This window comes from Coregonus clupeaformis, chromosome 34 (assembly GCF_020615455.1).
Source record: "Coregonus clupeaformis isolate EN_2021a chromosome 34, ASM2061545v1, whole genome shotgun sequence".
NCBI lineage: Eukaryota > Metazoa > Chordata > Actinopteri > Salmoniformes > Salmonidae > Coregonus > Coregonus clupeaformis.
The window spans coordinates 15,612,408-15,629,728 of NC_059225.1; the positions used below are offsets into that span (position 1 = coordinate 15,612,408).

Below are 17,321 nucleotides of genomic sequence, written 5' to 3' on the forward strand. Positions count from 1 at the left end.
GAGACCACTTTTGAGGTCTGGGAAAAATATGAGACATTTTGATTTTGGGGTGTAGTTTCAAGTTTTAATGTCATATGCACAAGTACAGTGAAATGTCTTTCTTGCAAACTCAAAACCCAACAATGCAATAATTAATAACAATGTATTTCTAAAAAACAAAAACAAAAACCCACAAGAAATAAGAATAAGAAATATGAAATACACAATAAAGTAAGTAAGTAAGCATACTATATACAGGAAATATTAAAAAATTCAGTTCCAATACCATATTTACATGTGCAGGGATACTGGAGTGATGGAGGTAGATACAGTGGGGGGAAAAAGTATTTAGTCAGCCACCAATTGTGCAAGTTCTCCCACTTAAAAAGATGAGAGAGGCCTGTAATTTTCATCATAGGTACACGTCAACTATGACAGACAAATTGAGGGAAAAAAATCCAGAAAATCACATTGTAGGATTTTTTATGAATTTATTTGCAAATTATGGTGGAAAACAAGAATTGGTCACCTACAAACAAGCAAGATTTCTGGCTCTCACAGACCTGTAACTTCTTCTTTAAGAGGCTCCTCTGTCCTCCACTCGTTACCTGTATTAATGGCACCTGTTTGAACTTGTTATCAGTATAAAAGACACCTGTCCACAACCTCAAACAGTCACACTCCAAACTCCACTATGGCCAAGACCAAAGAGCTGTCAAAGGACACCAGAAACAAAATTGTAGACCTGCACCAGGCTGGGAAGACTGAATCTGCAATAGGTAAGCAGCTTGGTTTGAAGAAATCAACTGTGGGAGCAATTATTAGGAAATGGAAGACATACAAGACCACTGATAATCTCCCTCGATCTGGGGCTCCACGCAAGATCTCACCCCGTGGGGTCAAAATGATCACAAGAACGGTGAGCAAAAATCCCAGAACCACACGGGGGGACCTAGTGAATGACCTGCAGAGAGCTGGGACCAAAGTAACAAAGCCTACCATCAGTAACACACTACGCCGCCAGGGACTCAAATCCTGCAGTGCCAGACGTGTCCCCCTGCTTAAGCCAGTACATGTCCAGGCCCGTCTGAAGTTTGCTAGAGTGCATTTGGATGATCCAGAAGAGGATTGGGAGAATGTCATATGGTCAGATTAAACCAAAATATAACTTTTGGGTAAAAACTCAACTCGTCGTGTTTGGAGGACAAAGAATGCTGAGTTGCATCCAAAGAACACCATACCTACTGTGGAGCATGGGGGTGGAAACATCATGCTTTGGGGCTGTTTTTCTGCAAAGGGACCAGGACGACTGATCCGTGTAAAGGAAAGAATGAATGGGGCCATGTATCGTGAGATTTTGAGTGAAAACCTCCTTCCATCAGCAAGGGCATTGAAGATGAAACGTGGCTGGGTCTTTCAGCATGACAATGATCCCAAACACACCGCCCGGGCAACGAAGGAGTGGCTTCGTAAGAAGCATTTCAAGGTCCTGGAGTGGCCTAGCCAGTCTCCAGATCTCAACCCCATAGAAAATCTTTGGAGGGAGTTGAAAGTCCGTGTTGCCCAGCGACAGCCCCAAAACATCACTGTTCTAGAGGAGATCTGCATGGAGGAATGGGCCAAAATACCAGCAACAGTGTGTGAAAACCTTGTGAAGACTTACAGAAAACGTTTGACCTGTGTCATTGCCAACAAAGGGTATATAACAAAGTATTGAGAAACTTTTGTTATTGACCAAATACTTATTTTCCACCATAATTTGCAAATAAATTCATTAAAAATCCTACAATGTGATTTTCTGGATTATTTTTCTCATTTTGTCTTTCATAGTTGACGTGTACCTATGATGAAAATTACAGGCCTCTCTCATCTTTTTAAGTGGGAGAACTTGCACAATTGGTGGCTGACTAAATACTTTTTTGACTTGGGTGGTTGGGGTCTTTGATGATTTTACGGGCCTTCTTTTCACACCACCTGATATAGAAGTCCTGGATGGCAGGGAGCTCGGTCCCAGTAATGTACTGGGCTGTCCGCACAACCTTCTGTAAGCCCATACGATCGAGGGCGGTGCTATTGCCATACCAAGCAGTTATGCAGCCAGTCAATATGCTCTCAATGGTACAGCTGTATAACCTTTTCAGGATTTGAGGGCCCATGCCAAACGTTTTCAACCTTCTTCATGACTGTGCGTGTGTGTTTGGACCATTTTAAGTCTTTAGTGATTTGGACACCAAGGAACTTGAAGCTGTCTAACTGCCCCCCTGTTTCCTGTAGTCCACGATCAGCTCCTTGGTCTTGCTGACGTTGAGGGAGAGGTTGTTGCTCCGGCACCACACTGTCAGGTCACTGACCTCCTCCCTGTAGGCTGACTCATCGTCGCCGGTGAATCAGGAGTACCACTGTCGTGTCGTCTGCGAACTTGATAATGGCATTGGAGTCGTGCGTGGCCACACTTTCGTGGGTGAACAGGGAGTACAGGAGGGGACTAAGCACACACCCCTGTGGGGCCCCTGTGTTGAGGGTCAGCGTGGTGGAGGTGATGTTGCCTACCCTCACCACCTGTGGTCAGCCCGTCAGGAAGTCCAGGATCCAGTTGCAGATGGAGGTGTTCAGACCCAGAGTCCTAAGCTTTGCGAGTTACCCTTTAATCCTAGCAAGAGGCTGTTGTTTAGCTGTGTTTTTGTAGTGCACATGTGATGGTAGAGTTCGCAAAACAAATACCCACTGGATTGATGAAAATAATAATGATATAATTCTGCCAGGTAAGCATAGGCTACTTTGTAGTTAATATTTAACTGAGAATATTTTTGAGAAAGCCTTTCCATCTACCAGAAGACAGTTTTTATTAGCATCCTCACTAATGGCTACACAAAGTGGTAGATGGGGGCACTGCACACACACACACACACACACACACACCCACATACACACACAGACAGGGGCATTCTCATTGCCTCTTCAGAAAGTTGCAGGAAATACAAATAATTGATGCATTCTGTTCATGCCTTATGATTAACTTGGGCAAATGAATACATTTCCAATACATTTAGTTGATTTCCTACTTAGGTCAATACATTTTTGAATATTGATGAATTATGTTTTAATGCCTGCATTTCGTAAGGAACCGAATTATCATATTTGGACCAGAATGAGGCTCTCCAATCTCTACCTATTGTTCCTGCAGTGATGATTCACCATCTTCATCGAATGTTTTCATAATTTATCTGCAGACAATCGGCAAGAAGCATAGGCCTACCAGTAACCTATTCAAATTAATCAGCCAAATGAACGGCTCTCTCACCAATGCGATTCGGTAGGCTATACTGACTGACGAGACGAGTCATTCATTTTAGTGTCACTGTCTGGCAAGCCCCGACATCCTGGGAAAGGAAACTTCGGAAATCCTTTGGTTTACTTCTCCCGATGTGATACCATGGACATATAACCACGTTTATGAATGGCAAAGGGATATATGAGATCGACTTTATTCAGTCAGTTCGACACATTTATAAACTAGTCGACACCTTTTATAAGCTAGTCAACAGATGCTGTTCAGTTGTCAATCAACGCACAGTAAACAGCCTACTATGCGCCACGACTCCGCGTTGCTGGCTATGTGAAACGCGAAAGTAAATAAATGAATGTGTCAGAAAACAATTAGGCTAAGTCGTGGATTTCGACTCATTGTTACCACTTACATTACATGGGAAGTGCAAATTCACGAACATCATGCTCTCTCCCACCTCTGTGTAAAGAAATATGACTGTAACCAGAGATCTGTATATAATGACGAGATGCTCATGTCTCCGCCCTAACAATGTGAGTCGTCCCAAAGGCTGGAAGGCAAGCGACAAGCTTAGGCCCAAAATAATGCCATTGAAACGCATTGGTCTTATTTTGGACAGTTTATGGCGAGAGTGAAACCTCTCGCTTCGCCTCTTCCTCTCTGCAGCGTTTCCCTGTCGTCGATCGCTTTGTGACTGACAGGCGCCTATCCTATTAATAGATCGCTAGAAGATGCATATCGTTCATTCTAGCGGGAGAGGGCTCGACGGACTAGCGAATTGAAACTTTTAAATGAAAAGTAGCTTAGTTACTATGAAGTGGAAAATGTAGCCTGCTGAAAATGAGCCTGTAACCGGCTGATTAGCCGACAGCCGGAGCTAATGGAAAACACTGAGTAAGGGCTAACCAGTCTCTACGGCTGGTCTCTATGGCTCATATAATTTCAGCGCCATGACACTGTCCGCGAATGCAACTGCACACACACACACACACACACACACACACACACACACGTCTGCATGTGTATTGTGTGCGTGACACATGTACATATTTGACAAGTGTGTGTGTTTTGTGTTTCTGTGTTTTAAGTGTATATGTTTGACAGGTGTGTGTTTTGAGTGTGCGATGTCTTTCCCTGCCTCCCTAGCAGTGCTTGACAGTCAGATGCTACACATGAGTAAAGCCGCGAGAGGCTCAAGTGAAGGTTGGCTGCTCTACAGGACACAGCCATGTGCCCTTCTCACCTTCTGTCATGTTAGAAGGGGTACTGTGTACAGACAGGATACTCCAGACAATGACAGATGTTGTCCAAAGCTCTCCCCTGTTACAGTGCCTGCTCTAATGGAACGGTATCATTCTAGGCCTATATTACCAAATTATGATTCCCACTCTTTACATTGCAACGGATTCCTAGTTTGCTTGACAGCACTATGATCAGTATGTGCTGGTGGAGCTGTCCATTGAATGGTGCTGAAATCTGTCACACAGGCTGTGCCTCTGATGGCGCTGAAATTGGTATTGGGTGCTGTCCTTTTAGTGGTGCTGAAATGCATTAACAGATGCTGAAGAGTTTTACTGGATGCTGCAATATCGCACATGTGTTGCATTGAGGTAGGCTACAGCACACATTTCAGTGGAAAGCAAGATCATTATACATCAGCCTTTAAAATGCATCCAATTATTTATTCCATATATATCTCCAAAGACAAGTCAAATCACCTGTTGCAACACTGTCACTTTATTCGACTGTGGATTATCTGAAAAAGTAGATTTCATCAGCCAAGAATAATATACACTTGTTCAGTTGTTTGAGCTAGAGGTCACATATAAACCGTCACATGAGCAATCTTGCACCACACTTGAATGCTGGGTTAGTTACCTACTATAAACACAATGCCTGTACAAATAATCTTGTCAAAAAAGACGACACATTATTTTGATAGAATATTGTGTTATCGGTTTGTATTGTTTCTGTGGGCATTACTACTCAGACGACAAAAATGACAACTGTCTGATAACGTAGCATGCAATAAGCTACTTCGAAGTATTTTACCTGAAGATTTCCCGCCTATTCAACGTCATATCTTGCTTAATGTAAGTCGCGTGCACTGGCCAAGTTAAGGTTCTTTCAATGCTCCACCGCGGGTGTAAGACATGTCAGTGATGGCGATCATTTATTTGAAAGAGGCTAAATGGAGTATAGGCTAAGGTGGGGGTAGTGATGCTCAAAGTAATCACCTTGAATTACAGAGAATTGTGACTGACATTGGTGTGAGAGCCGGTTGTCTTGCCGCGCGCTGCATAGGCTACAACAATTCCAAATGTTTAAAATGAAGGAGAATTGTATACAAAATAGTCTGTGATATTATGATAAAATGCTACTTGTGCCGTTATAGTAAATAATTGCAGGCTTCACACAAAACTGAAAATAAAAAAAATCACAGCAATTTACAATTTCAGTATAGGGAGTAATGACATCGGTTGAATGAAAGAAAGCGCATCATTACCTGCTCTTGCTGTTGAGCCGTTTTCGGTGCATTTGCCTCCTTCACCGTAGTCATGATCCCCTACAGTCAGATCAACCAGCTGCTACACCACAACACAATCACAGGTGACTTTGAGAGGTGACCAGAGCCGGCAAAGTACCACAAAGAGAAAATACATTCAATTTCAGTCGTGAGGTTTGAAGTTGAGAGAGAGAGCTTGATGTAAGCAATAAAGAGTCGGGGGGAAAATCCCGGCAAAAAAACGAGTCTTAATTTGAGACAACGCAGATGATACTCAATTGTAGCCTAGTGCATGGTAGAAAGTGGGAGGGAGAGGTAGAGATAAGGGCTGAGGCAGCTACTGCAATTGATACCGACCGCGCTTTTCGATAAATGTCTGGCAACCACCAACGGCGTCTGAGATGGGGAGGCGAAAAGCGATACTTGTCCCCCACCACTTGGCATTTATCGTCTTTTCACGCATGCCCTCGCCACGAGACAGACACAGCAACTACTAAAATTGTGATATCGTTGATAATCATTGTAGAGGAAATTTAGGCACTACAATCCTACCTGTTTTCTGGCCCATTTATTTCAGATAAAAATTACAGTAAAATATAATTAATAGTTTAATGACATCAAAGCTATCACCGAAGATGTGTATTTCATACATTCAATGAAATCGGTCACATTGACAGTCTGTACAGAGCTCAAACCATTTCAGTTCGCCAACTGCACTGACACACTCACACATAATGTTATGCAATATGTTTTTTGACGTCAATGATGTTCAACTCTTCTAAATCCAGAATTATTTTTTTGCTTCAAGAGCGAGATCTGTACCATTGGACAGTAAGTGTAGAAAATCCATAGCCAAAGGAGATTGCAGCATCCCAGATGGCTTGAAAGGAGAATCAAAAACAACATAAAACTAATAAAACATTAAGAAGAGGCATCCAAGTTGCTCGGTTAGAAGATATATAGTTGAACCATGTATAAGTATCTTTTAATATATATCTTTAGGGCTAATGTATGCAGCAGACAGTGCTTCAGCGAAATAGAACTAGCAAACAAGTTTAAATTGGTGCTAGGGGAAGCAGGGTGTATCCAACCAAAATGTTCTTCCTTGAATTTAAAGTCTCTGAGTAACAGCATTCAAATGAAACAAGAATTCTGACAGAAGTCTCTTAGATATTGAGCACAAGGTGACTATGACGCAATTAACATGACTATAATCAACATGACTATAATTAACATGACTATAAATGTCAGCTGTCATCAGCTATCATTACTTTTCCTAACCTCTGTTGCCATGACCGCATGGCAAATACTTTTGATAGACACACTTCATGGAATTACTGTAGCCTTCTAAAAAACAAAAGTACACTTCAGACATTTGGACACTGAAATCCAAATGAGCTACACTAAGTGTAAGAAAAGAACCATCCTTTTTTCAATAGGTACATTGAAGCGAAACTACGATTTCTCACAATGAAAAATCATATGGAGCGCAAGTGTTATTAACATAATACAATTTATTTTATATCTTACACTTTAGGGCTTCTCAAGCAAAGCACTAATGTTCACACAAGCCACTTTTGGTTACCCTCAAATTAAACCCAATGTAATGAATTGCAGCGCTGTGTTAATTAAACATTTATAGGAAGAGCCATTGCATTCAATATCCAAACACTGTATATAAATTAGTTACTTATACTGAGAGACATTGTACATGTTAATGATACCTGTTATTTTCTTCCATTCTCCTCTATGTCTTAGCAGGGTTTTTAATATGTGCATGCTGCTTTGTTAATTAATTGTGGGAACTGTGTTTTGGTGAGGTAAATTACTCTGGAATCCCAGATGGGTGTCTGAAGTGTCGGGCCTGCATGACAAGCACACTGCTGCTCATTGGGAGGAAAGCCATGTCCTTCAAACAGAGGCCCTACTTTTAGACCCCTTGCATGCCTGCTTAAAAAGTTGCAAAAACAATTGCATCTCTTTCCAAGTGAACCCAAAGTATCCCAAAACACAGAATAGTGTAGGATTTGTACACAGTACAGTACACAAAACAAACTCCCACACACATAGACATTCAAACTCCCACAAACATAGATACGTTGACACTAGTACAAGCACTACAGAGGCACTACACAGCGTGTCATCGTGATCAAACAAGCGCTCCACTACTACACAACCAGCCCTTCTCTACGGCTCCTATTGTAATTATCAACGACAGCGTGACGTATAAAACCAAAAGGGCTACTGCTCGGCGAATCAATCAGCTCTAAACTAATGATGCCCACTCTGGACCAGATGCCCCGATTGGCTGATGGTGGATACAGTGCTACTCAGTCGCTCTGACTGCAACATAACAAATGCCCATTTTGCTGCGGTGGGGGAGCCTGTACACAAACCCCCATACCTCAACCCCTGTGATGTTGACAAATGGACGAGGAGAGGATGATGGATGCCTGTGGCCTTGGCTCTGTTTAAACACACATTCCTTGGAAGTTACAGATGAATTGAGTAGCGGTGCCAACCTGCCTGAACAAATGGAGGCCCTTATCATTTCGTCCTCGGTGCCAAGATGGCTGCCAACCTAATGAACTGGGAGTTCAAGACTGATGAGATGTTGCCTACTAATCAATACCAATGCAACCTCAAAATACTGTGTGGATTGATTGCTTTGGCACTGGTAATAGCCTTGTAATGACTCATCATCACAAAAAGGATGACAATTATGTATGTGAATCGATAATTCAGTGATTGTCGAAGCAATGCTTAAAATAACAACAGGGAATGTTCTGTTTGACATTTCTGCCAATGTTGATATTGTAGATTTGTAAAAAAAAAAAAAAAAGTGTGTTCTCTGATTTTACAAAGGAGACTGATAAGTCTGTCAGTGAATCCAGCAGTCTCCCACAAGCTCATATTGAGTTGAGGTTTCTTCCTAGAAAGCTCAACTACCTCGTACCCCTGCACATTGACTCGGTACCAGTACTCCTTTTAATTTTTTAGCAAATTCTTCTTGCTGTTGAACTCTGCATTGTTGGTTAAGGGCTCGTAAGTAAGCATTTCACAGTAATGTCTACACCTGTTGTATTCAGCGCATATGACAAATACAATTGGATTTGATAGCCAGCGCTCTTAAGCACATACACTACCAGCAGTCTTTGTTGCTACTTTAGTGGATAGAAAATGAACAGAGGAGGCAAAAAACCGCAACCAAACAGTCAATTACACTACAACCCTAGAGGGAGAGCAACTTTGATCTACACTGAACAAAAATATAAATGCAACATGCAACAATTTCAAAGATTTTACTGAGTTACAGTTCATATATGTATATTAATATTCTACTGTATCTTAGTCCATGCCGCTCTGTCATTGCTTGTCCATATATGTATATATTCTTAAATTCCATTCCTTACTAGATTTGTGTGTATTGGGTATTTTATGTGAAATTGTTAGATATTACTTGTTAGATATTACTCCACTGTCGGAGCTAGAAGCACAAGCATTTCGCTACACCCGCAATAACATCTGCTAAACATGTGTATGTGACAAATAAGATTTGATTTGATTTGATTTATAAGGAAATCAGTCAATTGAAATTAATTAATTAGGCCCTAATCTATGGATTTCACATGACTGGGAATGCCCTCCCCCCAAAACAAATTGGGGCGTGGATCAGAAAACCAGTCAGTGTCTGGTGTGACCACCATTTGCCTCATGGAGCGTGACACATCTCCTTCGCATAGAGTTAATCAAGCTGTTGATTGTGTCCTGTGGAATGTTGTCCCACTCCTCTTCAATGGCTGTGCGAAGTTGCTGGACTAGAATAGCTTGCTGTACATACTTTTTTTGTGCATTTCTTATACCAAAAGACTATTCGAAGAGGGACACAAGCTCTTTTTTGCTGAATGTTAAATACAGCAGTCAATATAACTCACGGGTAGTTTGAAAGAAGAGCGAACGTGCGATGGCGGTAGGCTATAGCAGTTATTCAATCTTCATGAAGAGAAGTGAAAGCCTTCTGCATCTAATTCTAGTCCTATTTATTCAAGGATGTCATTAGAATGATGAATATAAGGACAACTAAACGTATTTAATGTAGCTGTTTAAAGCGAGGAAGGAATGAAGCAACAATAGAGAGAAAAAGAGGAGGTAGGCTAATAACATTAGGGGAAATATTATGAAAGGTACAGTGCCTTCGGAAAGTATTCAGACCCCTTGACTTTTTCCACAATTCAATTTTTTTTTATCCTCAGCAATCTACACACAATACCCCATAATGACAAAGCGAAAACAGGTTTTTAGACATTTTTGCAAATGCATTAAAAATAAAAAACAGAAATACCTTATTTACATAAGTATTCAGACCCTTTGCTATGAGACTCGAAATTGAGCTCAGGTGCATCCTGTTTCCATTGATCATCATTGAGATGTTTCTACAACTTGATTGGAGTCCACCTGTGGTAAATTCAATTGATTGGACATGATTTGGAAAGGCACACACCTGTCTATATAACGTCCCACAGTTGACAGATCATGTCAGAGCAAAAGCCAAGCCATGAGGTCGAAGGAATTGTCCGTAGAGTTCCGAGACAAGATTGAGTCGAGGCACAGATCTGGGGAAGGGTACCAAAAATATTTCTGCAGCATTGAAGGTCCAAAGAACACAGTGGCCTCCATCATTCTTAAATGGAAGAAGTTTGTAACCACCAAGACTCTTCCTAGATCTTTTTATTTTCGGATGGAACATCTGTAAAATACCTGGAAAATATTCAACCCTAGCATCCCAAATATGCTAAATGGGTGACATGTCTTGTGAGTATGCAGGCTATGGAAGAATTGGGACATTTTCAGCTTCCAGGAATTGTAGGCAGATCCTTGCGACATGGGGCTGTGCATTATCATGCTGAAACATGAGGTGATGGCTGCGGATGAATGGCACGACAATGGGCCTCAGGATCTCGTCACAGTATCTCTGTGCATTCAAATTGCCATCGATAAAATGCAATTGTATTTGTTGTCTGTAGCTTATGCCTGCCCATACCATAACCCCACCGCCACAATGGAGCACTCTGTTCACATCTGCCCACGTACAGTTGAAACTGGAATTCATCCATGAAAAGCACACTTCTCCAGCGTGCCAGTGGGCATGGAAGGTGAGCATTTGCCCACTGAAGTCGATTACGACGCTGAACTGCAGTCAGGTCCTGGTGAGGACGACAAGCACGCAGATGTGCTTCCCTGAGACGGTTTCTAACAGTTTGTGCAGAAAGTATTCAGTTGTGCAAACCCACAGTTTCATCAGCTGTCTGGGAGGCTGGTCTCAGATGATCCTGCAGGTGAAGACGCCGGATGTGGAGGTCCTGGGCTGGCGTGGTTACACGTGGTCTGCGGTTGTGAGGCAGGTTGGACATACTGCCAAATTCTCTAAAATGACATTATGGTAGAGAAATGAACATTAAATTCTCTGGGAACAGCTCTGGTGGACATTCCTGCAGTCAGCATGCCAATTGCACGCTCCATCAAAACTTGAGACGTCTGTGGCATTATGTTATGTGACAAAACTGCACATTTTTTGTGGTCTTTATTTGTCCCCAGCACAAGGTGCACCTGTGTAATGATCATGCTGTTTAAATCAGCTTCAGGTGGATGGATTATCTTGGCAAAGGAGAAATGCTCACTAACAGGGATGTAAACACAGTTGTGCACAACATTTGAGAGAAATAAGCTATGTGTGCATATGTAACATTTCTGGGATGTTTTATTTCAGCTCATGAAACATGGGACCAACACTTTACATGTTGCGTTTATATATTTGTTCAGTATATAATTGCCATCGGCGTTAAGTGGGTGGTGAACATGGGAAGAAAGCCCTAATGGCTATTGGCTAAAAGCACTAAAAAACAAAGCATGCAGAGTGCATTTCCAGTCGTGTTTTTCTTGGTTTTATTTCAGTATCTGCAGCGAGAGCAAAAATTGTTGTAAGGCCAGACTTCTGATTCCGTGACGCAAACTGTATTATATGTTCTTGGCTGACTCAAGTAACAAAAATTATTGAGATTTTCGGGAAGAAGCTTGAAATCCTACCACACATGAAATAATGGCGCCGGAGAAGATGGCTGCCGTTTTACAGCCCTCTAACCAATTGTACTATTATGTGTGTTTTTCCGCGTTATTTGTAATTTATTTTGTACATAATGTTTCTGCCATCGTCTCCTATAACCAAAAAGAGCTTCTGGATATCAGGACAGCGATTACTCACCTCGTATTGGACGAATAATTTTTCTTCAACGAGGCGGCCGCAAAGGATATCCTACAGACACCCGACAAGGCCCAAATCCCCGTCATTCGCATGAGGAAGAGACAGAGATATCGTGGACGTAGGTCGGGGTGCCTTGTAAGGATCCGACGGCGAGCGAGTAAACTGCCGCTCCCATCAATCCTATTAGCCAATCTTCAATCATTGGAAAACAAATTGGATGACCTAAGATTACGGTTATCCTACCAACGGGACATTAAAAACGGTAATATCTTATGTTTCACCGAGTCGTGGCTGAACGACGACATGGATAACATACAGCTAGCGGGCTATACGCTACATCGGCAGGATAGAATGGCTGACTCCGGTAAGACAAGGGGTGGCGGTCTGTGTATATTTGTAAACAACAGCTGGTGCACAAAATCAAATACTAAGGAAGTCTCGAGGTTTTGCTCGCCTGAGGTAGAGTATCTTATGATAAGCTGTAGACCACACTATTTACCAAGAGAGTTTTCATCTATATTTTTCATAGCCGTCTATTTACCACCACAAACCAATGCTGGCATTAAGATTGCACTGAATGAGCTGTATAAGACCATAAGTCAACAGGAAAACGCTCATCCAGAGGCAGCACTCCTAGTGGCCGGGGACTTTAATGCAGGGAAACTTAAATCCGTTCTACATAATTTCTACCCGCATGTTAAATGTGCAACCAGAGGAAAAAAAACTCTAGACCACCTTTACTTCACACACAGAGACGCATACAAAGCTCTCCCTCGCCCTCCATTTGGCAAATCTGACCATAACTCTATCCTCCTGATTCCTGCTTATAAGCAAAAACTAAAGCAGGAAGCACCAGTGACTCGGTTAATAAAAAAGTGGTCAGATGACGCAGATGCTAAGCTACAGGACTGTTTTGCTAGCACAGACTGGAACATGTTCCAGGATTCTTCAGATAGCATTGAGGAGTACACCACTTCAGTCACTGGCTTCATCAATAAGTGCATCGATGACGTCGTCCCCACAGTGACCGTACAGGCAACATCTGCACTGAGCTAAAGGGTAGAGCTGCCGCTTTCAAGGAGCGGGACTCTAACCCGGACGCTTATAAGAAATCCCGCTATGCCCTCCGACGAACCATCAAACAGGCAAAGAGTCAATACAGGACTAAGATTGAATCGTACTACACCGGCTCTGACGCTCGTCGGATGTGGCAGGGCTTGAAAACTATTACAGACTACAAAGGGAAGCACAGCCGCGAGCTTCCCAGTGACACAAGCCTACCAGACGAGCTAAACCACTTCTATGCTCGCTTCGAGGCAAGCAACACTGAAGCATGCATGAGAGCACCAGCTGTTCCGGATGACTATGTGATCACGCTCTCCGTAGCCGATGTGAGTAAGACTTTTAAGCAGGTCAACATTCACAAGGCCGCAGGGCAAGACGGATTACCAGGACGTGTACTCCGAGCATGTGCTGACCAACTGGCAAGTGTCTTCACTGACATTTTCAACATGTCCCTGACTGAGTCTGTAATACCAACATGTTTCAAGCAGACCACCATAGTCCCTGTGCCCAAGGACACTAAGATAACCTGCCTAAATGACTACCGACTCCGTAGCACTGATGTCTGTAGCCATGAAGTGCTTTTGAAAGGCTGGTCATGGCTCATCAACACCATTATCCCAGAAACCCTAGACCCACTCCAATTTGCATACCGCCCTCAACAGATCCACAGATGATGCAATCTCTATTGCACTCCACACTGCCCTTTCCCACCTGGACAAGAGGAACACCTACGTGAGAATGCTATTCATTGACTACAGCTCAGCATTCCAACACCATAGTGCCCCTCAAAGCTCATCACTAAGCTAAGGATCCTGGGACTAAACACCTCCCTCTGCAACTGGATCCTGGACTTCCTGACGGGCCGCCCCCAGGTGGTAAGGGTAGGTAACAACACATCTGCCACACTGATCCTCAACACGGGGGCCCCTCAGGGGTGCGTGCTCAGTCCCCTCCTGTACTTCCTGTTCACCCATGACTGCATGGCCAGGCACGACTCCAACACCATCATTAAGTTTGCTGACGACACAACAGTGGTAGGCCTGATCACCGACAACGATGAGACAGCCTATAGGGAGGAGGTCAGAGACCTGGCCGTGTGGTGCCAGGATAACAACCTCTCCCTCAACGTGACCAAGACAAAGGAGATGATTGTGGACTACAGGAAAAAAAAGAGGACTGAGCACGCCCCCATTCTCATCGACGGGACTGTAGTGGAACAGGTTGAGAGCTTCAAGTTCCTTGGTGTCCACATCACCAACGAACTATCATGGTCCAAACACACCAAGACAGTCATGAAGAGGGCACGACAAAGCCTATTCCCCCCCAGGAGACTGAAAAGATTTGGCATGGGTCCAAAAAACTATACAGCTGCACCATCGAGAGCATCCTGACTGGTTGCATCACCGCCTGGTATGGCAACTGCTTGGCCTCCGACCGCAAGGCACTACAGAGGGTAGTGCGTACGGCCCAGTACATCACTGGGGCCAAGCTTCCTGCCATCCAGGACCTCTATACCAGGCGGTTTCAGAGGAAGGCCCTCAAAATTGTCAAAGACTCCAGCCACCCTGGTCATAGACTGTTCTCTCTGCTACCGCACGGTAAGCGGTACCGGAGTGCCAAGTCTAGGTCCAAAAGACTTCTCAACAGCTTCTACCCCCAAGCCATAAGACTCCTGAACAGCTAATCATGGCTACCCAGACTATTTGCACTGCCCCCCCACCCCATCTTTTTACGCTGCTGCTACTCTGTTAATTATTTATGCATAGTCACTTTAACTTTACCCACATGTACATATTACTTCAACTACCTCAACTAGCCGGTGCCCCCGCACATTGACTCTGCACCGGTACCCCCCTGTATATAGCCTCCCTACTGTTATTTTATTTTACTTCTGCTCTTTTTTTTCTCAACACTTTTTTGTTGTTTTATTTTACTCTTTTATTAAAAATAAATGCACTGTTGGTTAAGGGCTGTAAGTAAGCATTTCACTGTAATGTCTGCACCTGTTGTATTCAGGACATTGCTCCCCTAATGAAAAGACCTGAGTTAAACAGAACACTGAAAATAAATTAAATTATATAATTATTATAAAATGCAATCTGACTTTTTCCCAATTTGAGCGAAGGCCAAGTGGGGTAAAGGGGGTGTTTGAGCGAAGGCCAAGTGGGGTAAAGGGGGTGTTTGAGCGAAGGCCAAGTGGGGTAAAGGGGGTGTTTGAGCGAAGGCCAAGTGGGGTAAAGGGGGTGTTTGAGCGAAGGCCAAGTGGGGTAAAGGGGGTGTTGGAGAATAAGAACCTCATTCTGAAGGCATATAAGCAAATACATGAACTTCTACTACTCCTCTAGATGATGCATCATGGGTGAATAAAACTATTTAAAAAGTGATTGGCGTTTTTACAGGAACTTGAAAAAGTGTTACGATAATGAGACATGTCCACCAACACTGTGTTTGTACGTAATAAATATTATAGTTTAACGTAAACTTCAACTACTATACAATTTTTATGATTTATGGACAAACTACAGCAACACATTTAGTGTTTTATTCAAATAATTTAGGTTTTTCTCAAGTAAAATTGTATAAAATGACCCAGCAGTCTCCCACAAGCTCATATTGATATCGATAGCCAGTGTTCTTAAGCAGTGTTTGTTGCTACTTTAGAACAGAGGAGGCAAAAAACAGCAGGCAAACAGTCAATTACACTGCAACCCTAGAGGGAGAGTCCACTTTGATCTATAATTGTTATCTCCATTAAGGGGGTAGTGAACGTGAGAAGAAAGCCCTAATGGCTATTGGCTAAAAGCACTAAAAAACAAAGCATGCAGAGTGCATTTCCAGTCGTGTTTTTCTTGGTTTTATTTCAGTATCTGCAGCGAGAGCAAAAGCTGTTGTAAGGCCAGACTTTTGATTCCGTGACGCAAACTGTATTATAAACTGGGTGGTTTGAGCCCTGAATGCTGACTGGCTAAAAGCTGTGGTATATCACGGATATGACAAAAAATGACTATTTACTGTTCTAATTACGTTGGTAACCAGTTTATAATAGCAATAAGGCTCCTCAGAGGTTTGTGGTTTATGGCCAATATACCACGGCTAAGGGCTGTATCCAGGCACGACACAACATAAGAACAGCCCTTATCCATGGTATGTTGGCCATATTCCACACCCCTTCGGGCCTTACTGCTTAATTATATGTTCCTGGCTGACTTCAGTACGTTTTTTAATTTAGATTTTTGGGAAGACCTAAAGCTTAAAATCCCACCAGTAGGGAAAAGACGGCTCCTTCTCTTTACATGTACATCTGTTGTTGTCTTTGATTGGGACTCAGTCTTACAGAGCACTGTCATTTTGGATACGTCACTAAAGGCCAAGAATAGCAACCGGGCTGGGCATTATAATGACTCTATGGTACAGGATAATGGCTCTATAGTACAGGATAATGACTATGGTACAGGGCTGGACATTATAATGACTATACAGGATGTCTGTTTAGTAGAGATGGTATCCCTCTCCTGTCTTCTCAACATCCAATGAAGGGGATACTGTGTGTGTGTGTGTGTGTGTGTTATATAACTGTAACACTTCCCAGCACACCAATCTGTAGCAGGATATGGAATCTAAAATGGCTTTCTGAATCATCTTCAGCTCCACTCTCTCAGAACGTGCCTCGCCGTCGCATATGGCCAAAGCCATCTCTCAGCGTTACATTAGCTCTTCCATCAAACTCTTCAATAAAGAAAACCACTAGCGTATAGCATAGAGCCCAAGGGACCAAGAGCAATGTTCTGTCACTATTTAAACAGAGAGTACTGTTTTGCACCTTAGCACAGCAAAAGGAAAACTACTCATGGTTATGATTGAACCAAAGGAATGTATGTCCTCAAATGCCAGAAACCCTGTGAAATCATGACACTATAGCCACACGTCTGTGTTTGCGCTGAATGACTGTGGTGAGGGCTGCTGCATGGATTGTATTATTCTATCCATGAATTATAATAATATGCCATTTAGCAGACGCTTTTATCCAAAGCGACTTACAGTCATGTGTGCATACATTTTTTTGTGTATGGGTGGTCCCGGGGATCGAACCCACTACCTTGGCGTTACAAGCGCCGTGCTCTACCAGCTGAGCTACAGAGGACCACCCATACAGGATCACTACAAAACAGGTCCTATGTAAATCTAAGTATGTGATGGAAATGAATAGTGTGCTTGTCACAATGTCT

General features: G+C 42.8%; 1 protein-coding gene across 3 annotated transcripts in view; it reads right to left on the minus strand.

The window, feature by feature from the left end:
- The window catches only part of LOC121549880 (dipeptidyl aminopeptidase-like protein 6), a 335,968-nt gene that overhangs the window by 141,056 nt on the left and 177,591 nt on the right, over positions 1-17,321 (minus strand). Inside the window, exon 1 of one of the 3 annotated variants that reach the window (XM_041861837.2) lies at positions 5,772-6,172. The exons of the other annotated variants lie outside the window; for them this stretch is intronic. Within the exon in view, the coding sequence (XP_041717771.1) occupies positions 5,772-5,825 (54 nt within the window). The 5' untranslated portion in view covers positions 5,826-6,172. Of the gene's footprint in view, positions 1-5,771; positions 6,173-17,321 lie in introns of those variants that run through there. 3 annotated transcript variants of the gene reach the window in all.